Raw genomic sequence first — 20,112 nt, 5'->3', positions numbered from 1 at the left:
CATCATTTTCAATAATCACAATCATCCACATACACAATAAGAAAAATCCGACTAGATGGAGTATGACGATAAAATACAGAGTGATCCACTGCACATAGTTGGAGGCCAAACTCAAGTACAACAACACTGAAATCGACCAAACCATGCTCTTAGGACTATTTTAAACAATATAATTATTTCTTGAGCTAGCACACTAAGCTTGACTCCCCTTAAGAAACAAACCTAGGTGGTTGCTTTATATAGACCTCTCAAAGATCAACATCTAGGAAAACATTCTTCACATCTAACTGATGTAGAGACCAATGACATGTAGTCGCTAAAGGAGATGAACAAACATACTGAAGCAAGTTTAGCAACTGGAGAGAATGTGTCTAAATAATCCAAACCATACACTTGAGTATATCCTTTATATACAAAGCAGACCTTCAATTGAACCAAATAACCATTTGGATAACTTTCATGCCAATGACAACCAACCATAGACTTATCAAGAGGTAGAGGCACCAACTCCCAAGTATCACTATCCTATAGTGCGTGTATCTCGTCAATAATTGCATTCCTCCACCTAAAATGGGACACGACTTCATAAATTGATTTTGGAAGAGCAACAAAGACAAAGTACTAATAAAACAGTATTACGAGGGTGACAAGAAATCATAACGAACAAAATTAAAGATTGGATATTGAGTACAACTATGTTTACCTTTTTGAACAGCAATGGGAGGATCATAATCTTGGGAAATAGGATCATCTAACAAGGGAACTAAAGGCATAGAAGTGTAAGTTAGAGGAGACTCTCCTCCCTGGAGTCTCCGTATGTATACCTACGAATTGGGATGATCCAAGTGACGAGAATGACTCAAACTGGATGAAGATGTAGGAGGACTAGGTACAGATATTTGGTTAGGATCTAGAAGGCAAGGCAAAGAAAGGGACTCATTAAGGTCAATAGAACTCAAGGAATCAGAGTAGTATGGTGTAGACTCAAAAATGGCGACATCAACAGAGACAAAGAATCGATGTAAAGTAGGGTTATAACATTGATATCCCTTTGGAGTATAGGAAAAGCCTAGAAAAAAAGATTTGATAGCATGAAGATCCAACTTATTTGTTTGTGGAGTTAATGGATGGATAAAAGACATGCAACCGAATATACAAAAGGAAGGGAGAACAAAGGAGCCTTAGGGAAGACAACTAAATATGAGGTTTTACCACCAAGGACAAATGATGACATTTTATTAATAAGGGAGCAAGCAACGAGCATGACGTCACTTAAAACAACTATGAGGACTGTTAAGATTTGATTAAAATGAATGACCTCACTTGAAGATAGTTCTTTCCCTCTATTTATAACACAAATTAAATACATTCTAACGACAATAATAACCCTTACTAACTCTCACTAATTAACTTACTAACACACTTAATAATAATTCTACTAAAAGAAATAAATAACCTCTATCCCCTCAAGTTGGAGCATAAATGTCATATGCTCCTAGCTTGTTAAAATGAATTTAACATAAGCACCCCTGACACTTTGGCAAACAAATCAGCAAGCTGCATATCTGACTTCAAATAAGTGGCAGTAATTAGCTTCTGCATAAGTTTCTCTGAAACAAAGTGGCAATCAACTTCAATGTGCTTCGTATGCTTATGAAAGACTGGGTTGGAGGCAATATGAAGAGCGGCTTGATTGTCATACATCAATTTCATAGGTTGAGAATGAGAAATACCCAATTCTTCCAACATGTTCTTCAACTAGACAAGTTCAGAAGCAGTGTGAGCCATAGCTCTATATTCTTATTCAACACTTGACCTTGCCACCACAGTTTATTTCTTACTATTCCAAGAAACTAAATTAGCACCAACCAAAATATAGTACCCGGTCGTGGATCTCCGTTTGGAAGGCGACCCAACCCAATCAGCATATTTATATGTCCATGGATATAAGTGTGACCTTGATCACGATATAAAAACTTCTCTTGGGTGCACCTTTGAGATATCTCAATATGCTAATTACTGCGTCCCAATAACTTGTCCCTTGAAGAATCTAAAAATTAACTCATAACACTTGTCGCAAAAGATATATCTGTCTGAGTGACTATGAGATAATTCAACTTTCCAATAAGTTTCTGGTATTGTCCAAGATTAGGTAGCTAATCACCCATATCTGTCACTAACTTGTCGTTAGGATCCATGGGTGTATCAATTGGTTTATGGCTTTATGCTTCATCCAACATATCAAGAACATACTTCCTTTGTGACAAAATGGTTCCCTTACGAGATCTAGATACTTCTATACCCAAGAAGTATTTCAACAGTCCAAAATCTTTGGTTTGAAACTTAGTTTATAGAAAAAGTTTGAGATTTTGAATACCTTTATCATCATCACCTGTAATAACAATATCATCCACATAAACAACAAGACAGATCCCACCCAATGAAGCATGATGATAAAACATGGAATGATCCACAACACACTGTCAAAGACGAAACTCAAGTCCTACAACACTGAAATGACCAAACCATGTTGTGGGAGACTGTTTTAAACCATATGGAGCCTCCTTAAGTTGACACACTAAGCCTGACTCCCCCTGAGCAACAAACTCAGGTGGTTGCTCCATATAAACCTCCTCCTCAAGGTCACCATGCAAGAATGCATTTTTCACTTCTAATTGATGCAAAGGCCAGTGACAAGTAGTAGTTAAGGAGATGAACATATGTACTGATGTAAGTTATGCAGCCGGAGAAAAAATATTAGAATAATCTAGATCATACGCCTAAGTGTATCCCTTAGCAACAAAACAAGCCTTTAGACGAGCCACAAAACCATCAAGGTTGACTTTCACAGTGTAAACCAAGCGACAACCAACTACAAACTTGTCAGGAGGAAGAGGTATCGAGTCCCAAGTACCATTATCATGTAAAGCATTCATCTCTTCAACCTTAAATAGAATCCCTCCACCCAAAATGGGCTAAGGCTTCCAAAACAGATTTAGGAAGGGTAGTAGATGAGAGAGCAGCAACAAAACAATAATCGGAGGGTGATAAGGAGTCATAACAAATATAGTTGGAAATGGGATGTTGAGTACATGTGCATTTACCTTTACGAACAGCAATAGAAAGATCAACTTCATTGGGAGTATGATCATCAGACAAGGAAACCAAAAGCAAGGCAGTAGAAGCAAGAGGCAACTCCTTCCCTTGGAGTCGCCATTGTGAATACACCTGCAAATTAAGATGATCAAGACGATGAGAAGGAATCGAACTACATGGAGACTCAGATGGTTGGTTGGGCAAGGGCAAAAAAGTAGAATCTAGAAGGTTAGGCAAAGGAATAGACTTATTGAGCTTAGAAGCACTCAATGACTGGGTGTAGTAAGGTGTAGACTTAAAGAAGGTAACATTAGCAGAAACAAAAAAGCTATGCAGCATCGGACTATAACAATAATATCCCTTTTAAGTATATGAGTAGCCCAAAAAGACACATTTTATAGCACGAGGATCCAACTTATCCATCGTAGGAGTTAGTTGATGAGCAAAGGACACACACCAAATATATGAGGAGGGAGAGAAAATAAAGGTGAATTAGGAAAGAGAATTGAGTAGGGAATTTTACCACTAAGAACAAAGGATAACATTCTATTGATCAGATAACAAGCAGTAAGTACATCATCACTCCAAAACATTTTAGGTACATGCATTTAATAAAGTAAGGTGCGAGTGATTTCAAGAAGATGTCTATTTTTCCTCTCTGCAATCCCATTTTGCTAAGGAGTGTGGGCACAGGATGATTGATGAACAATACCAAACTAAGTCATATAAGTAGTGAATTGTGCACTGAAATACTCTATATCATTAATACTTTCAAGTATTCAAATTGGCAAACCAAATTGAGTTTTTATTTCAGAAAAAAAGGCACAAAATACATGAAATAACTCAGAACGATCTTTTATTAAATATAACCAAGTCATTCTTGAATAATCATCCAAAAGGTGTGGCAGCAGCAGTGCAGGCAGTAGAAGGAGATAGCGGCTCTAAGTGATAGAGTCCACTAGCTTTAGCCTTTCGCCAATCATCTTCCTCGTTTCAAATCTTGATTAATAGCAGAATTAGGGAAGAATGTCACTAAACAGTTCATGGATTTGGTAATTTTTCTAATGGACATACGATTGAAAGGAAATTAATTTGGGAATATATAAAACCGAAGGAAGAGAAATAGAAAAAACTAGATTTACAATCCTAATTCCCTTGACTGTAGTGGTTGCTCCATCAGCAAGAGTAACACAAGGTAAATTTGCAGGCTATTGAAGGGTAGATAAGAAGCTAAGTATACTTGTGATATGATCAATGGCAGCGGAGTTTATGACCCAAAGACTAGGATGAGAAGTGCTGGATGACAGACATATTGTGGGATTACCTATTTGGGCAAGAGATGCAATGGGAAGAGAAGCTTGTTGTGATGCTTGATACTATTAGAAGTTGGAATACTCTTCCTTTGACATGGATATAGTACGTTGCCCCCACTCGGCCCCTAAGGTGAGGAGTTGGTGGTGGCTACATTGGCTGCCCCCAAAGGTGTGAAGTTGGTGGTGGCTGCATTAGCAACACGTGAAGGTCTACTGTGAAGATCCTAACACTATTCAATAGTATGATTACTTTGTCCACAATGAGTGCACTTGCGAGAAGTACTTCTATCTCGTCTATCTCTACCACTATGAACACTTGAACCACCTCGACAACTTCTACAGTTGTTTTCTAGAGAACTAGAATCACCCTTTTAGCAAAGGCTGTCCTCTCAAAGCCAGACGCAAGAGGAGGAGAATGCATGCTAAAGGAAGCATGAAGGAACGAGAATAAATGTCGGAAAATTATGGTAGCTCGACACTACTAAGTATCTGAGACCGGACTACCTCAAACTTAGGTGTCAAGCCTGTTAGAACATGAAGAACTGTCATTTGCTCCCTCAATCCCTCTGCTTCTACATCTCATGAATGCTGGCAGTTATAGGTTGCACAACATTAAGCTCCTTATGAATACGATTCATCTCTCCAAAATAATTTGCAAAACTCCTATCGCCTTGTTGTAACTGAAGGTACTCCTAGGATAAATCATACATATGTGTAATGTTACTAAAGTAGAAGTTTGACATAATCCCAAATCTCCTTGCACGAATCTAGATGCACACACATCCTTGCAATTTGTTACTCCATCGAATTCCATTAAAGGGAAACAATCAAGGTACCTTCTTGAACTACACGTTTTTTCTCTTCTCAATAGAAGGATCAGATTGGTTAGATTTTCCTAATCTCACTAAATAAACCCAAACAGCTTTAGACCATTGAACGTAGTTCTTTCCATCCAATGTTGAGTCGTTATTTGGGGTGGCGATGTAGGAAATATATTTTTAGGATTCATAGATTCCATCCCAACACTCACAAATCAGCAACCACACCAATGTCAAACAAGAAGAACATGCAAAACTAATTGGTACAATCACAAACTATGTGAAGCACCGACAAAAAAACACACACACACACACACACAAAGAAGCCTTCACAAACCCTAAACAAAGATTAATGAGATATCGCAAGTGCATGGTAGAAAAAGGTTGAATTTTTTAGCAAAAAACAGGCCTAACATCTTGATAATTTTGTCTATAGAAGGAATCAGAACATGGTAGAGGAAAAAAAAAAAAGATGGCCAGAAATTCACTCACACACTAACGCTGGCATTTAGCCGGCGGGTGGCACATGGGGCTCCTCTAGCGATGGGGTTTTGTGGGGTTAGGCTTCCCACTGGGGGGGGGGGGGGGGGTTTCTGCTTATGGGTGTATGGTTGGTTTTGTGAAATAATGTGGGGTGGAGGTGGGTTTGGGATAGACAGCCACAAGAATGATGTTTTTTGGTGATGACCGAGGGGAATAGGGTTTACGTTGGATCATGCTTTGATACCATGTCAAGATTTGATTAAAATGAATAACCTAACTTGAAGATAGATCTTCCCCTCTATTTATAATACAAATTAAGTACATTCTAATGACAATAATACCTTTACTAACTCTCACTAATTAACATAATAACACACATAATAATAATACTAAAAGACATAAACAACTTTTAACAAGGGCATTCATTTGGTACAATGGTATAAGTGACTTCAAGAATATGTTTGTTTCTTTTTATTATTAATTTTTTTTTTTTTTTTTTGTGATTCGATTTTGTTGTGGAGTGTGGGCGCATGAGGACAATTGAATCAGAATTAGTCATATAGGTACTGAATTGGGTAGTGAAGTACTCTTTAGCATTATCACTACAAAGTAGCATATAAAACCGAGTCTCTATTTGAGAACATAAACAACTCAAAATGATCTTTCATTACATACAACTAGGTCATCCTAGAACAGTCATCAAAAAATGTAACAAAGCACTGAAACCCCAATTTCGATGTGACACAACTAGGACCTCAAACACCCGAATAGTCAAGCATAAAAGGACTATTTGCTGGTTTGTTGACCCGGGAAGCAAAGGGAACACGATGATGATTTCCCAATTGACAAGACTCACAATCAAGTGTGACAATGTGTCATAAGACAAGTATTTCACTCCTTGTGAAGGATCGTGCGACACTAGTTAAAGCACTCTTTTTTAGCTAGTCAGAGAAAGATTACCGCAATTTACCATAATCACATAGTCACAAAAGTTGAATGTAAAATCAACGAAAGTAGCAAGCAATTCATGAAAGCAAATGGCAAGCAAGTAGTAAACATTGAAGCAATGTAATTCATTAACAAACACCTCCATAAGCAACGTGTGTTTAGCAAGGGCGGCAAGTAGGCTAAACACGGCTAACAATGCTAGTGAGTTTTACAAGACTGGTGAACACTCACCCTCCTCTAAAGAGCTTTATATGCTATTTTAGCTCTGACACTAAGAAGCATCAAACTATCCTAGGAGTCATACTCACATTTTACATTGAGACATAAACACAATCAAAGCATAAAACCTATACTAGTATTTACATGCTGGTAACTCATGCCGTGCACACAATACAAATGGTCACAGACAAGCATAATGCCTTGAACAAGCTTGAATTGTGACACAATGGGAGAAGAGAATGACTCAAACTAGTAAAGTCCACGAGTCTCACATCCTATGCCAATTATCTTCCTCATCTTCAGATCTTGAATAACCACAGAATTAGGAAAGAAGGTAACATAAAAATTTAGCACCTTTGTGAGCTTACTAACTTGTTGAAAGGGGACTCAAGAATGTGCAAAACATAAGAAAGAGAGATAGAGGGAGTAGGGTTTACTTTTTCTATACCCTTGATTGTAGTTGTGCACCCATTAAAAAGAGAAACTTAAGGTAGAGTTTTAGGATATTGGAGGGCAAAAAAGAAGCTGGTTTCACCTGTTTTATGATTAGTACTTAGTAGCAACGAAGTAAAAAATCCAACGACTAGAGGGAGAGATTCTAGATGACATAAAAACTATGGGTTTTCCCTTCTAAGCAAAAGATGCAATTTAATGAGATGCATGTTGGGATGCTTGATATTGTAGGAACCTTCAATACTCTTCCTTAGAGATAGTTATAGCACGCTATTTGCTTGAACAAATGCCTAATAAGGCAAACAAAATTTTGGGTTCTGAGGACGCCATCCCAACACACACATAACCTTGACACAGCAGTAAATTAGAAATACACAGCAAACAAATGCTCTTGGGACTCCAAAAGTGAACTTTTGGACCAACCAAAACAAAAACAAGTGAGCTTCTGGACCAACTAAAACAAATACAAAAGAGTCAACCACCAATTCAACCACAAACGAGTCACCAACTGGACATAGCACTGTCACAGCCCTAAAAATCAATGTAAAAATGCTGCCACTGCTCCAAGAGGCTCACCAATGAACTTTACTAATATGGAACAACAAAATCGGGTTGCTAGTAGAAAAAGGTTGGATTCTTGAACAAAAAAACATGCCCAATAGCTTCATATTATGGTCACGGAAAGAACCAGATCATTCTGGAGGAAAAAAACAGAAAAAGGTAGCCAGAAGGGTTGGGACTGCAGGCAGTCGGCGACTTGGCCAGCGAGTGGGTGCACATGGTGAGGTTTCCAACAGAGGGATTTTCAGGGTTATGGTTCAGAGGGTTCTGTCTTTGGTTGTATGGTTGGTTTTGTGATATATCGAGGGGTCGTAGTGGTTCTGAGAAGGGCGGTGATGGGAGGATATTTTCCAGTGATGGCAAAGTTTGGTTTGGTGGCAGGGTTTAGGTTGGATTGTGCTCTGAAACTATGTTGAATAATTGGGTAAAATGGAAGAACTAACATCAACGATAGGTCTCTCCCTCTATTTCTAATATATGCCAAGTGCAATACCAATGACCATTATATCCTTACTAATAACTCACACTAACATAACTCTTAACACATACAACAATACTAAATGACCAAATAACCATTAACATAAAGAGATAAAAATTTCTAGGTTCCACAGTTTCTTAATATCAATATAACTTCCCTTGAAGATAATTCATCCATATCAAGCTATCAATACCATGTATCTGACAAATCAAGGACAGAAGCTGGATGAAAAATCATGATACACTCACCTCTTTAACCTCTTCAACAGCGCAGTAAGCCCGGGCAGGTGTTGTTAACAGCTCCAGCTCCACATGATGGACATCAACTATGACCAAGACAGGATTTGGAACATAGCTGCAATACTACAAAGAAATTTTTTCAAAAAAGATGGATTGTGGGGAGAAAGAAATAAAATGATAGAAAGAAAATATGGAGGGAGGCATTCAAAATTTCAAGGCATTGACAATGAAATTTTATTTCCAACTCTAATAGTTGCACTGCACAATGATTTTGGTAATCTAACAAATCTAACCTATTTGAGACCTATATGTATGTGCAAAAGGACACTCAGACAGCCAGGGTCAAATCAAAATTTACATTTTTCATAAACAAAGAACTTATTAGTCATAGAAGAAAAAGAAACTACAATAAGAAAGTAGTAAAATTTTGAAAAAAATTTCAAGGATTTCAATTTACAGAAAATTTCAATGGAAATTTCAATTTTTTGATTGAAATTTCATTTTTTATTTAAATAAATGTAAGAAACCTATGATAAATTGTGGAAATTATGAAGGAAACTTTGGGTTAGAATAGATTAATTTGGATTATTTAAAAACAAATGTTTTATAAACAAGCCAAACTTTGCGCCCTTTTTTACAGTTTTTATTTTATGTTACAAAATTTGGACAGTGTGCCTGAAATTTTTTGGCTAAAATTTCAGGATTTTTTTTTGGGTTGAAATGTTGGCCAAAATATTGCTAAAAAAATTGGATCCTGATTTCATTTCAAACCCTCTGGAAATATTAGTCATCCTCCTAAAAAAACCAAAAGAGGAGAAAAGTAAACATCCAAAAAGAACTAATCCCCTTGCATATCAACAAAAGATGCTCCTTTCAATTCATAGAGCACCAAAGTAAAAAAAAAAGGCCGTACCCAGTGCACAAGGCTCCCAAAGTGATGTTTAAAATACTAGTCTGCTCCTAGAAGAGAACGGAGTCAACAAATCCTTAAGAACCTAGCTTATGCTCCAGCTACACCAAACCACAAAAAATGTAGCACATTTCCAAAGACCATCCCCTCCTTGGCATTTCCAAAGCCCTTCGATTCTGATAGAAACTCTAACAAAGAAGGCAAGCCCAAAGCTTCCCACAGACACAGGACTTGTAGGCATTCCAAGAGGAGGAAATGCCAGGACAAATGAGAATTTGTGCCTCTATTGTAGTGACACATAAGACACATTGCTTAGAAAAAGCATCCCAATCCCAGGTTTGGAAGGGGGAAAAAAAGCAACCTCCCACAGTTGTTACCACCCAAAGGACAGCTAAGGGGCCAATCATGATGACAACAAGATCGCAATGCTAGAGAACTCATAAAGGATACTATTTTGATATCAAAAGAAAGATGATTTCATTATAGTAGAAAGAATATACAAAATGAGAACAGAAATCTTCATACACGAAAGAGAAAGAAACAACAAGAAATTAAAAACAACAATCGAACTAACGATGCTAGTCAATCCCGCTGGATCTCTGAGAACCTCACTCCTTTACAGCAGCCAGCAGCCAGCAGCAGCACATCATAGCAAGGTGAAATAGTGGATCCTATCCAATAACAAAGAGGAAGTTAATTTTTTCCCTGTAATATTTGCACATCTGTTCCAACCATAATCCCTAATGCACTGCAAAAACCACACATTCTCCACAAAGCATGTGCATCCTTGCTTCTACCAAAATCAGAACATGATGTGACCAAAATATCCTCCACTGACTGGTTAAACCTAATTGTCTCCTAATAAACTAAAAAGATTTTTTCAAATAATACAAGCAAGGGCACAATGCAAAAAAAGATGAGCAGCTGTTTCTGAACTATCAAAATATAATGAACACAAATCAGAAGAAATTCCCTTCAAAGGTCTCTTAAGTCCTACCCTGCATTAGATTGCTGTTGTCAACCCTATTAAGAACAACCAATTAAATAAAAGACTTGATTTTTTAAGTATCTTTATCCTTCCAAATTCTTTTACGGAGTGGAAAGGACATATTAGCACTATCAAATGATTAAAGTACGATTTACAAGAATAAGACCCCAAAGAATCTAAGGACCAAGAAGGACTATCCCTCCTAAAGGAAGGAAGACTATTCACCAACAACAAAAACAAGGAAGAAAGATCATCCATCTCCCTGTCATTAAGATATCTGCGAAAATGGAATCCCAGGTAGAGATATGACCATGAGATATCAAAAAGGAGGAAATAACATCATTATTCCCCAAATAAAAATGATAAAGGTGAGGAAATGATATGAACGATTCCGTATAACCCACCCAAATATCTTCCCAAAAACAAATTCAAGAACCATTACCCAAAAAAAAAAATAGTATGAGGAAAAGGAATGAAGATGTGATGCTGTAAATCTGAGAAATGCACCTCTGCGGGATCTCTGAAAAACATCTAATTCCCAAATTAGCAACCCACCCATGTGCAAGACAAATTTACTTTTAATGAGTCTATGCCAAAGAGAGGACTCCTCTAAGGGAAACCATTATATAATCTGAAATTAGGATGTATTCCCAAGAGGGGAGTGAATTGGGTTATTTAAAAATTATTTGCAGAATTGTTTACTTTAACCCTTTACTATTTCACACTTAAAACATTTTCAAAAGGACTATTTTCTATTTAGTTATTAAGCTATACAATCAAGAAGTCCTAGAAATAAATGTAAAACTCAATGCACAATCTGAATTTACAATATGAAATAAAGAGTTAATACATTCAATTTAGCTCTTATTCAGAATATGATTTTCAGTTGGAATGAATATGGTTTACCACAATATATTCAAGAATAAATACAGTGATTCATTTTATGCCTCAACGATATAATCGAAAATAAGAACTGATTTTCAGCAACAAATAAATTTTCTTTCAAATCAGATTTAGTGAATCACTTGTTTAACTTCAGCTCTCATGCTTTAATCTGAAAATCAATTTACAACTAGTTCCTCCTCAAATAAATTACTTTACAGATTTAGAATTATATGTTTATCTGAAATTTTAATCCAACAACTCAATCATACAACTGATATATGTTTAATAACAATCACTTGGCATTCAACACTATTTGATATACAGCAAGTTTCAATATTCACCAGGATTCAATATTCAACAAGATTCAACATTTACCAAGATTCGATATTCAGCACTATTCAATATGCAAGATGATAATAAAAATATATTCAAGCACGCAGGTTATATCTTGTAGAAATTAAAAGAGTAGGGAAGAGAAAGGTGAACAGCATTGTTTTTACAAGGTTCGACCGCAGCCTACGTCCTTGCCTCATGCAAAGCGCTGTGAGGATTTCCTTTCCCAACTTCGTTACTAGGTGAAGTTACAACCTCTCTCCCTCAAAGGTGGAGTTCACCTCTCTAACGAGAATCCCCTCTCGCTAGGCAACGATTCAGTACCTGAATCGTCAAACAATACAACAAACAGCAAAAAATTGCTTGTACAAGATAAACGCTCCTCGAATGAGCAGATTAGTACATGTTAAATTCAAAACAAAACTTCAAATAAACAATATGAAAGTTGAAGCTCGAAAGTATATCACTAGAACTGATTCAAACGTGTAGGATTTGAAAGATCAGATCAATTTTCTGAGTATAATTGAAAAGAACACAGCAATAGTATAACCAGGGAGTTTTGCCAAGTATGAACGTGCCATTCTCTTTCTTTTTGAAATTTTCGTTACCCTAATGCACGAGAATATGATGTTTAAATAGTGCACTAGGGTTTTAAAAAGTTTCTCTGAAGTTTTCTCTCAATTTGGAAACCAATCACGCAAGAAATGGAAACAAGATCAGTGCTGTAACTCGTTTAAACATACGCGCCTGTCCTCGAAGGGTCAGTCGCTTGTGCTATTTTAAAATCAGCGTATTCAGAAAGTCAGAATGGTGTCAGCTGACTGTGCCCAATAGGTCAGTTGCCTGTGCCTTTTCTGTTTGTATATTTTCAAACTCAATAGCACCACAGTCGCCTGATGATTTAACAACAGTCGCCTGTCCTTTCAGCAACACTTGTTTTTCAATATTTTTGGTTCCAAACTCAATTCACGTAATGGAAAACTTAATTTCGACTTTGAGAAAATATTTTCCATGTATAAAATCAGGTATCTAAGTCCAATGACATATCCTAGGAGCTTCAATCAATCAATATTGAGTTTTGAAGTACTTACATGAGACTTTCATAAGATTTTCCTATCTACATGCCTAAGTCTTCATGTTGTGAAGCTTCCAATATGTCTTCAAAGCTTTATGCACTGCTTCAACGAGCTCATATCTCACATAACTTTATATCCTTCATGAGTCATGACTTTAAGTGTTCAAATGCATTAATCTCTTCAAGTATGCTCACTACAACCCTTAAGTCCTGAAACTCAAACTTACATAGACATGTTAAGTAACCTTGATTTGTTATCATCAAAACGAGATTAACCTTGTTAGGCCAACATAATCATTTAGCCAAAATAGAAATGTTTTTAGACACAAGCTTTCCAAGAATCAAACCTCCATCCAACTTACACCTACACACAACCTCCCAGCAAACCAAGTGAACCCTCTTCTCCCCAACACAAGACCCTCTCATAATTTTCTTAAGATTATTATCATCACAGGAGTTCTGAAAATAGGAAAATAATAAAGGGGATACCATCAAGACAAGCTTGGATAAGATTAATTGGCCCCTAAATAAAATAATGTTTTTTCCACTCATCCAAATGCTTAGACACCTCCCTAGCGTTGGATCCAAGAACTCATTGAGCTAGTCTTACAACCCAATGGGACCCCTCCAAAACTAGATAAAGGCTAGTGATGCAAAAACAACGGTGGAGAACTTAGATGTTTATTTTGTAGCTAGCTTTTTATATTTTAGTTTGCGAAAACTCTTGTTGTTTTAGAAGTTTAGTTAATTTAGGTTTATTGGGGTTATTTTGTAATTCCTTGTTTTTTGGGGCTTTTATGTAATGTGTTCGCAGTGGTGGGTATAAGTGCATGAAATGTAAGTTATTGTACGGTTATCATTTTGAAATCAAATTGCTACAATATCTGTCTCACTGTCTCTCTCTCACGCAGGATTCCTGTTTCTTCTCCAATAATGGAGAACTTCAGATGTTTATATTGTAGCTAGGTTTCTATATTTCAATTCGCAAAAATTCTTGTTGTTTTAGAAGGTTAGTTAATTTAGGTTTAATGAGGTTATTTTGTAATTCCTTGTTTTGTTGGGTCTTTTATGTAATATGTGTTTGTAGTGGTTGGTATAAATGCTCATGGGGTTATTTTGTAATTCCTTGTTTTTTTAGGCCTTTTATGTAATATGTGTTTGTAGTGGTGGGTATAAGGGCTTGACATGTAAGTTGTTCTACAGTTTTCATTTTGAAATCAGATTGCTGCAGTTTCTCTCTCTTCATCTCTCTCTTCCATAGGATTCTTGCTTCTCTTCTTCTTCCTTCTTCATCCTCTATCCTGTCTCTTTCTTGTCTACTTCTTCTTCTTATTCTTCTTCTTCTCACCCCTATTTCTCTCAATTCTCTTTCTATGCCTAAATTCTATTACTTGTCCTACATCAACTTGTCTAGGATACTATAACCTGCTACAAAGCTAGATCCTTAGATCTATTGGAGCTTATTCATGGCAGCAGTACCACTCCTCCGGAAATTAATTTTTAGCCCATAAAGCGGCTCAAAGATTTGAAGGAGAATCAGAATGTTCAAACTAGAACCTCTATAATCACATAAGAGAAATTAGTATCATCAGCAAACTGAAGATGAGACAAAATTCCTTTTTTTTTCTTAAAGAAGAAAAGAAAATCTATCAGAAGGAGATAAGAGAAAATACAACCTAGATGAGGAAAAGAAATCCCCCAAAAATTAAAAATCAAAATCAAAATAGGAAAAAAAAAAAAAAAAACTAACAAGAATTAACCTCCAAAACCCCTTTTTAATCCCTTTCCATCATAGTTCGTCGAGGATTTCAAATTAGCTAGCTCCCTCTAGCCCTTCTTCACCTGACATTTACCACCATCGAGCCAAACTCCATTTCCTCCATTATTATACATACCCACATTACCCATCAATTGTTGAGCTTCTAAATCCTTCCGAAAAATCTCCTCCTTAAGGGTGGGTAGAATTCCATCCTTACACTATTGCTTTTTATCTATGCCATCATCCTCAAAAATAGAAATCTCCTACAATTCTTCCATCAATGGGGGCACAAACAGTAAATCCTCGCGTAAATTAGAAGAGTTAGGACCATATCCATATTGTTCTGAAATCTTATCCAAAAGCAACCTTCCATCACAATCAAACTCACTAAGAACTTCACTTCCATCAAAATCTTAACCAATGCACGTCCCTTAATAACTTTAAACCATGAAAGTCTTTGTAATCAATTGTATTGTTTTTATCTATAACATCATAGCGTCCACAATAAACCTAACAAATCAGACAAGGTATCTGAGGATTATGCAGATAGCCACATAGACAAATCATAATCCCTATCCAGCTTGTTTACCTAGTCGATTAGATGAGAGTTGGTTTAAGCGAATCAAGCTCGGCTCGGACTAATGGATTTTTATCCATTTTTCCAGGTCTAATCTTATCTCGAGCATAAAAAGGCCTCGTTAACTCCCAACCAAGCCCAGGTCTTATACAATAGTGAGAGAGCTAGGCACAGGGTTAAAACTGAAGAAACCAGATTACCTGATTACCTAATAAAAGACCCAAATCTAATACTATTACTAAGAGGTCTAGGCACAAACCACCTCTTCATGACATTGCTAACGAGAAATTATAGAGGGACCTGCCCCTCCATGTGTCTGTTTGCCTGTTGTCTAGATGCAAGACGTGTAGCTAGAAGCTCCTCATCTTTTAATATCATGCTTACCATGAGTGGTACCCACTTGCCATTGTTCTTACATCAAGCAATAGGTTCAAGGACGACATGGAGGGGCACGTCCTATAAGAACCCGAACCGTGATATATGGAATAAATAAATAAGAGAAGGGTAAAATGGTAATTGAGTAGGCTTCGTCGACGAAGCTAGAATTCATCGACGAAGGCCCTTCTACTGTTTAGCGATGAATTGCAGGTGCTCGTCGACGAGGAGAAGTCGAGAGGTTTCGGGAAATCCGGAAATCTTAGGCTCGTCGACAAGGCCACTGCTTCGTCGACGAACTGTCTACATTTGCTCGTCGACGAAGACACCGCCTCATTGACGAGGTTGGCTGAGTCAAAGGTGCTATAAATATCCATTTGGCTTGCTTCTTAGCTAAGTAATCAAGTTTTCTCTCTCTCTAAGAACTCGAACTCCACTCTCTCTCTCTCTTGATTTCATTGCCGTATGTTGTTAGAATCGACGATCCGACGTTACTACAAGGATCAGGGAAGGATTATCTTCAAGATTTGTGGAATGGATCTTCGTTTTGAGCGTTTCGGAGTTTAACCCAAAATCGAGGTGAGGCTCGATTTTCATTTTCATGTTGGTAGTTCTGTAGGGAATGAAATTGTAAGTATGCTTTGTACTATGGTTTATAGGTTTTAGGAACTCGGTTCGCTGTTTAGGAGCAGTAGAGTTTGGGTTTGAATTTTTGGAGAAAGGTAAGGGGATTCTGTTCATATCGGTTATTTTCAAAATCGGATTCGGTAGAACTATGGTTCATGGTCCTGTGTATGTTTTGACTACTTATTTGGGGGAATCTAACGGGTGGAAATTACGGGATTTTCATGTTACAGTTTTGGGGAAAAAATGGGCATTGGGTTGCATCTCTGGTTTCGTTGGAAAGCCGTGGATATATTGTGATATATATTATATTATGGAGATGGTCGTGCCTTGACTTGTTTGAACTATATTTTTGAAAAATCATGATTTTTAGATTATCAAATGGGCGTTGATTGAATTGTTATATGAACATGCATGAGTTGTGTTTTGATGAAATGAGATAGGAACGGGGTTCCGAATTGTTCTAGGCTTTTACCACTAGATCGGCTGGCTTTTGTCGAAGGGTGTGAAAACTCCAGATCTGCATCGGTTCAACGCTATGGGCTTATGCTATGCCAGGTTACTGGGGGTACCGACTTTTGCCGAAGGGTGTGAAATACCACCAGACAGTTCGACTTTTGCCGAAGGGTGTGAAATATCACCAGACAGTTCGGCTTAGGCCAAAGGGTGTGATGACACCAGATCGTATTGCTTTGTATCGTTGGTATACTGGAACTATTTTGTGAAAATACTGGAATTGTGTTGAACTGTATATGTTTTATGTCGTGATAACACTCATATGCCACACACCGATATAACCTAGATCTGCCTTACAGAAATGTGTCTCATCCCTATCGTATGTACATGTTTTTAGGTCCTTCGAGTAACCAGAACTAGCGTCCTTTTGTTGGGAGCGCAGTGGTCGGTGTACTGCGTGAAATACTTGTGTAAGTACTAGGACTATATTGGGTTGTTGTTTTGGGTTTTGGCTGACACCTGGGTTTATGTTTTATATTATGGAGCTTAGACTCCTTTTGTATAGTCTCTGGTATGGTACTATGTATGTATAGAAGGAACAATCTCCGCTGCATATATGTCATGTATATAAATGTGTATAGGGTGTACGGGAACCCCACGGGGTCGGACCCTTATTCATTGTTGTATCATTGGTGTTTTGTATGATACAGGGGCATGATAGGTTACTAATTCACCCTCGGGTCCCATTACCGGGTTCAAGGCGTGATAGCTCGGTATCAGAGCTAATCAGGTTGCTAGGTCTTGTAGACTTGGTTAGGCGTAGCTATGTGTACATACCAGAGTATAGGATATAGGAAATGGGTACAGTAGGTTGAGGGTTGTTTTGTTGCTAGACAGGGACTTGTAGGCGGTGTTCTGTGTTTTTCCTGGAATGACGATTTCAGTAAAATCACGGAAAACCATTGATGATTTTCGTGTCGGTGTGATAGGGCAGACCTGGACCCGTGAGATGGTAGTTAACATGATTAGTTGTAAATGATTGCATTAATTGTACGTGACATAGGAGTGCTAATAGATTCCTATTGTATTTTTAGAATGGAGCTCAAGGATAATAACTTGTAAAGTGGCTATGAGGAGACCGCGAGCGATGAGTCTCCTTCTGTGCCTCGAGGGTTGACAAGGCAGGTTATGCGGGAGATCGGGCAGAGTGTTAGGAGACGAGAACGCTCTCCTACTGCTGCGGGGTGTATCATCGAGAGGTTCAAATGTATGCAACCTCCGACGTTTGCAGGAGGACCCAATCCGATGATAGCGGAGGACAGGGTCGAGAAGACCGAGAAGATATTGGAGGTCCTACACTGCACAGATAAGTAGATAGTCCTATACACTACCTTCCAGCTGTCTGGAGAGGCGGGGCGATGGTGGACTGCGGTGAGTCTTCTTGAGAAGCAGAGAGGCGGTCCTACAGAGATGACATGGAGCCGATTCAAGGAAGTGTTCTTTAAGAGATACTTCCCAGCCTCCACACGTGATGCAAAGGCGGATGAGTTCTCTGCTTTGACTCAGGGAGATATGACGGTGCAGGGGTATGCTGCTTGGTATATAGAGCTATCCCGTTTCGCGCCGTGGTTGATCTCGAACGAGTACGAGAAGACTCGGAGGTCCGAGAAGGGCCTAAGGAAGGACATCCGCAGATTAGTGGGTATGCTTCAGATCCATGAGTTTTCGGTTTTGGTGGATAAGGCCCTGTGATCGAGACTGGCATCCGGGAGGATGAGGTGGATCAGGAACTGAAAAAGAGGTCAGTACCTTCTGGTTCTCAGTCTGGATCTCACCAGGGAGCATGGAAGAAGAAGAACAAGAGCTCGGGTTACTGTCAGAATACCGAGCGTCAGGGTTCTCAGGTGAATCAGTCGAGTGACTGTTGTATCAGGTGCCACAAATGGCATGATAGTGAATGCCAGTCATTTGGGGGTAATTGCTACAACTGTGGCCAGTCAGGTCACATGGCTCGGGATTATCACGCACCAAAGAGGGGTACGCCTGTTTTGAGTCAGAATCGGGGAAGTAATCAAGTATCCTGGGGAACTTATCAGGCGAACACAACTCCGACAAGGGTATACTCGCTTACTCCAGCAGATGCTGAGCATATGGGGAATGTGGTGGTGACATGTACTATGATGTTGCTTTTAAATATAGTTGTGGTTTTATTTGATTCAGGTGCAACCCATTCCTTTATATCTGCTAACTTTGTAAAACTATGTGGGGTTGAGACCTGAGTCATGAATGAAGAATTGTCTGTAGCTACACCATCTGGGAGTGTATCGTTCAGTAGGAGGATGTTAGAAAACTGCCCAGTGGTAATTTAGGGAAGAGTGCTACGGGCGAATCTCGTGATATACGACATGTCTAGGTTTGATGTCATATTGGGGATGGATTGGTTATCCTCCAGTTGTGCTGTGATCGACTGTCGTGGAAAGGTGGTGGTATTCAGGCCTCCTAGGGAGCAGGAGTACGAGTTTGTAGGATCATGTGTGCGTTCGACGCCACAAGTTCTATCGGCATTATAGGCAAGGAGGTTACTCTTGGACGGATGTCAGGGGTACCTAGCTTGCGTAAAGGAATCACCGCGGGATGAGTTGAAGCTTGAGAATATTTGATTGGTTAACGAGTTCCTGGATGTGTTTCCCAAAGACTTACCCGGTTTACTTCCGGATCGTAAGGTGGAGTTTGCGATAAAGTTATTGCTTGGCAAGGCACTGATCTCTAAAGCTCCGTATCGGATGGCTCTAGCAGAACTTTGGGGGTTGAAGGAGCAGTTGTAGGAGTTACTGGACAAGGGCTTTATCCGACCTAGTGTTTCGCCCTGGGGAGCTCCAGTTTTCTTTGTGAAAAAGAAGGACAGGTCGATGCGTATGTGCATTGATTACCATGAGATCAACAAGGTGACTATGAAGAATCGTTACCCGTTGCCTCGTATCGATGATCTCTTTAACCAGCTGCAGGGAATGCAGGTTTTTCGAAGATCGACCTACGGTCAGGGTGTCATCAGGTAAGGGTTCGATCTGAGGATGTTGCGAAGATTGCTTTCCAAATAAAATACGACCACTATGAGTTTTTAGTCATGCCTTTTGGATTGGCGAATGCTCCGGCAGTGTTCATGGATCTGATGAACAGGGTTTTCCATGAGTACCTGGATCAGTTTGTAGTGGTATTTATCGATGACATTTTGGTATACTCGAGGAGTTTGGAAGAGCAGGAAAACCATCTGAGGTTGGTGCTATAGATTCTACGGGAGAGAAAGTTGTATGCCAAGTTGAAGAAGTGTGAGTTCTGATTGAATCATGTCGCATTTTTAGGACATGTGGTGTCTAAAGGCAGTATCTCAGCTGATCCTAGCAAGATCAAAGCTGTGGTCGACTGGGTAAGATTGAAGAGTGTGCAGGAGGTTCGGAGTTTCCTAAGACTAGTGGGTTATTATCGTCAGTTCGTGGAGGAATTCTCTAAATTGTCTAGGCCTCT

At 38.6% G+C, this 20,112-nt stretch overlaps 1 protein-coding gene across 2 annotated transcripts in view; it reads right to left on the bottom strand.

The window, feature by feature from the left end:
- The window catches only part of LOC131168338 (26S proteasome non-ATPase regulatory subunit 7 homolog A-like), an 84,035-nt gene that overhangs the window by 21,514 nt on the left and 42,409 nt on the right, over window positions 1–20,112 (bottom strand). For both annotated transcript variants that reach the window (XM_058127677.1, XM_058127676.1), the window contains exon 4: window positions 8,618–8,723. In XM_058127677.1, coding sequence (XP_057983660.1) covers window positions 8,618–8,723 — 106 coding nt within the window. The remainder of the gene's footprint in view (window positions 1–8,617; window positions 8,724–20,112) is intronic.

This window comes from Malania oleifera, chromosome 11 (genome assembly GCF_029873635.1).
Source record: "Malania oleifera isolate guangnan ecotype guangnan chromosome 11, ASM2987363v1, whole genome shotgun sequence".
NCBI classification, from domain to species: Eukaryota; Viridiplantae; Streptophyta; class Magnoliopsida; order Santalales; family Ximeniaceae; genus Malania; species Malania oleifera.
This window is presented reverse-complemented; position numbering and strand designations above follow the sequence as displayed.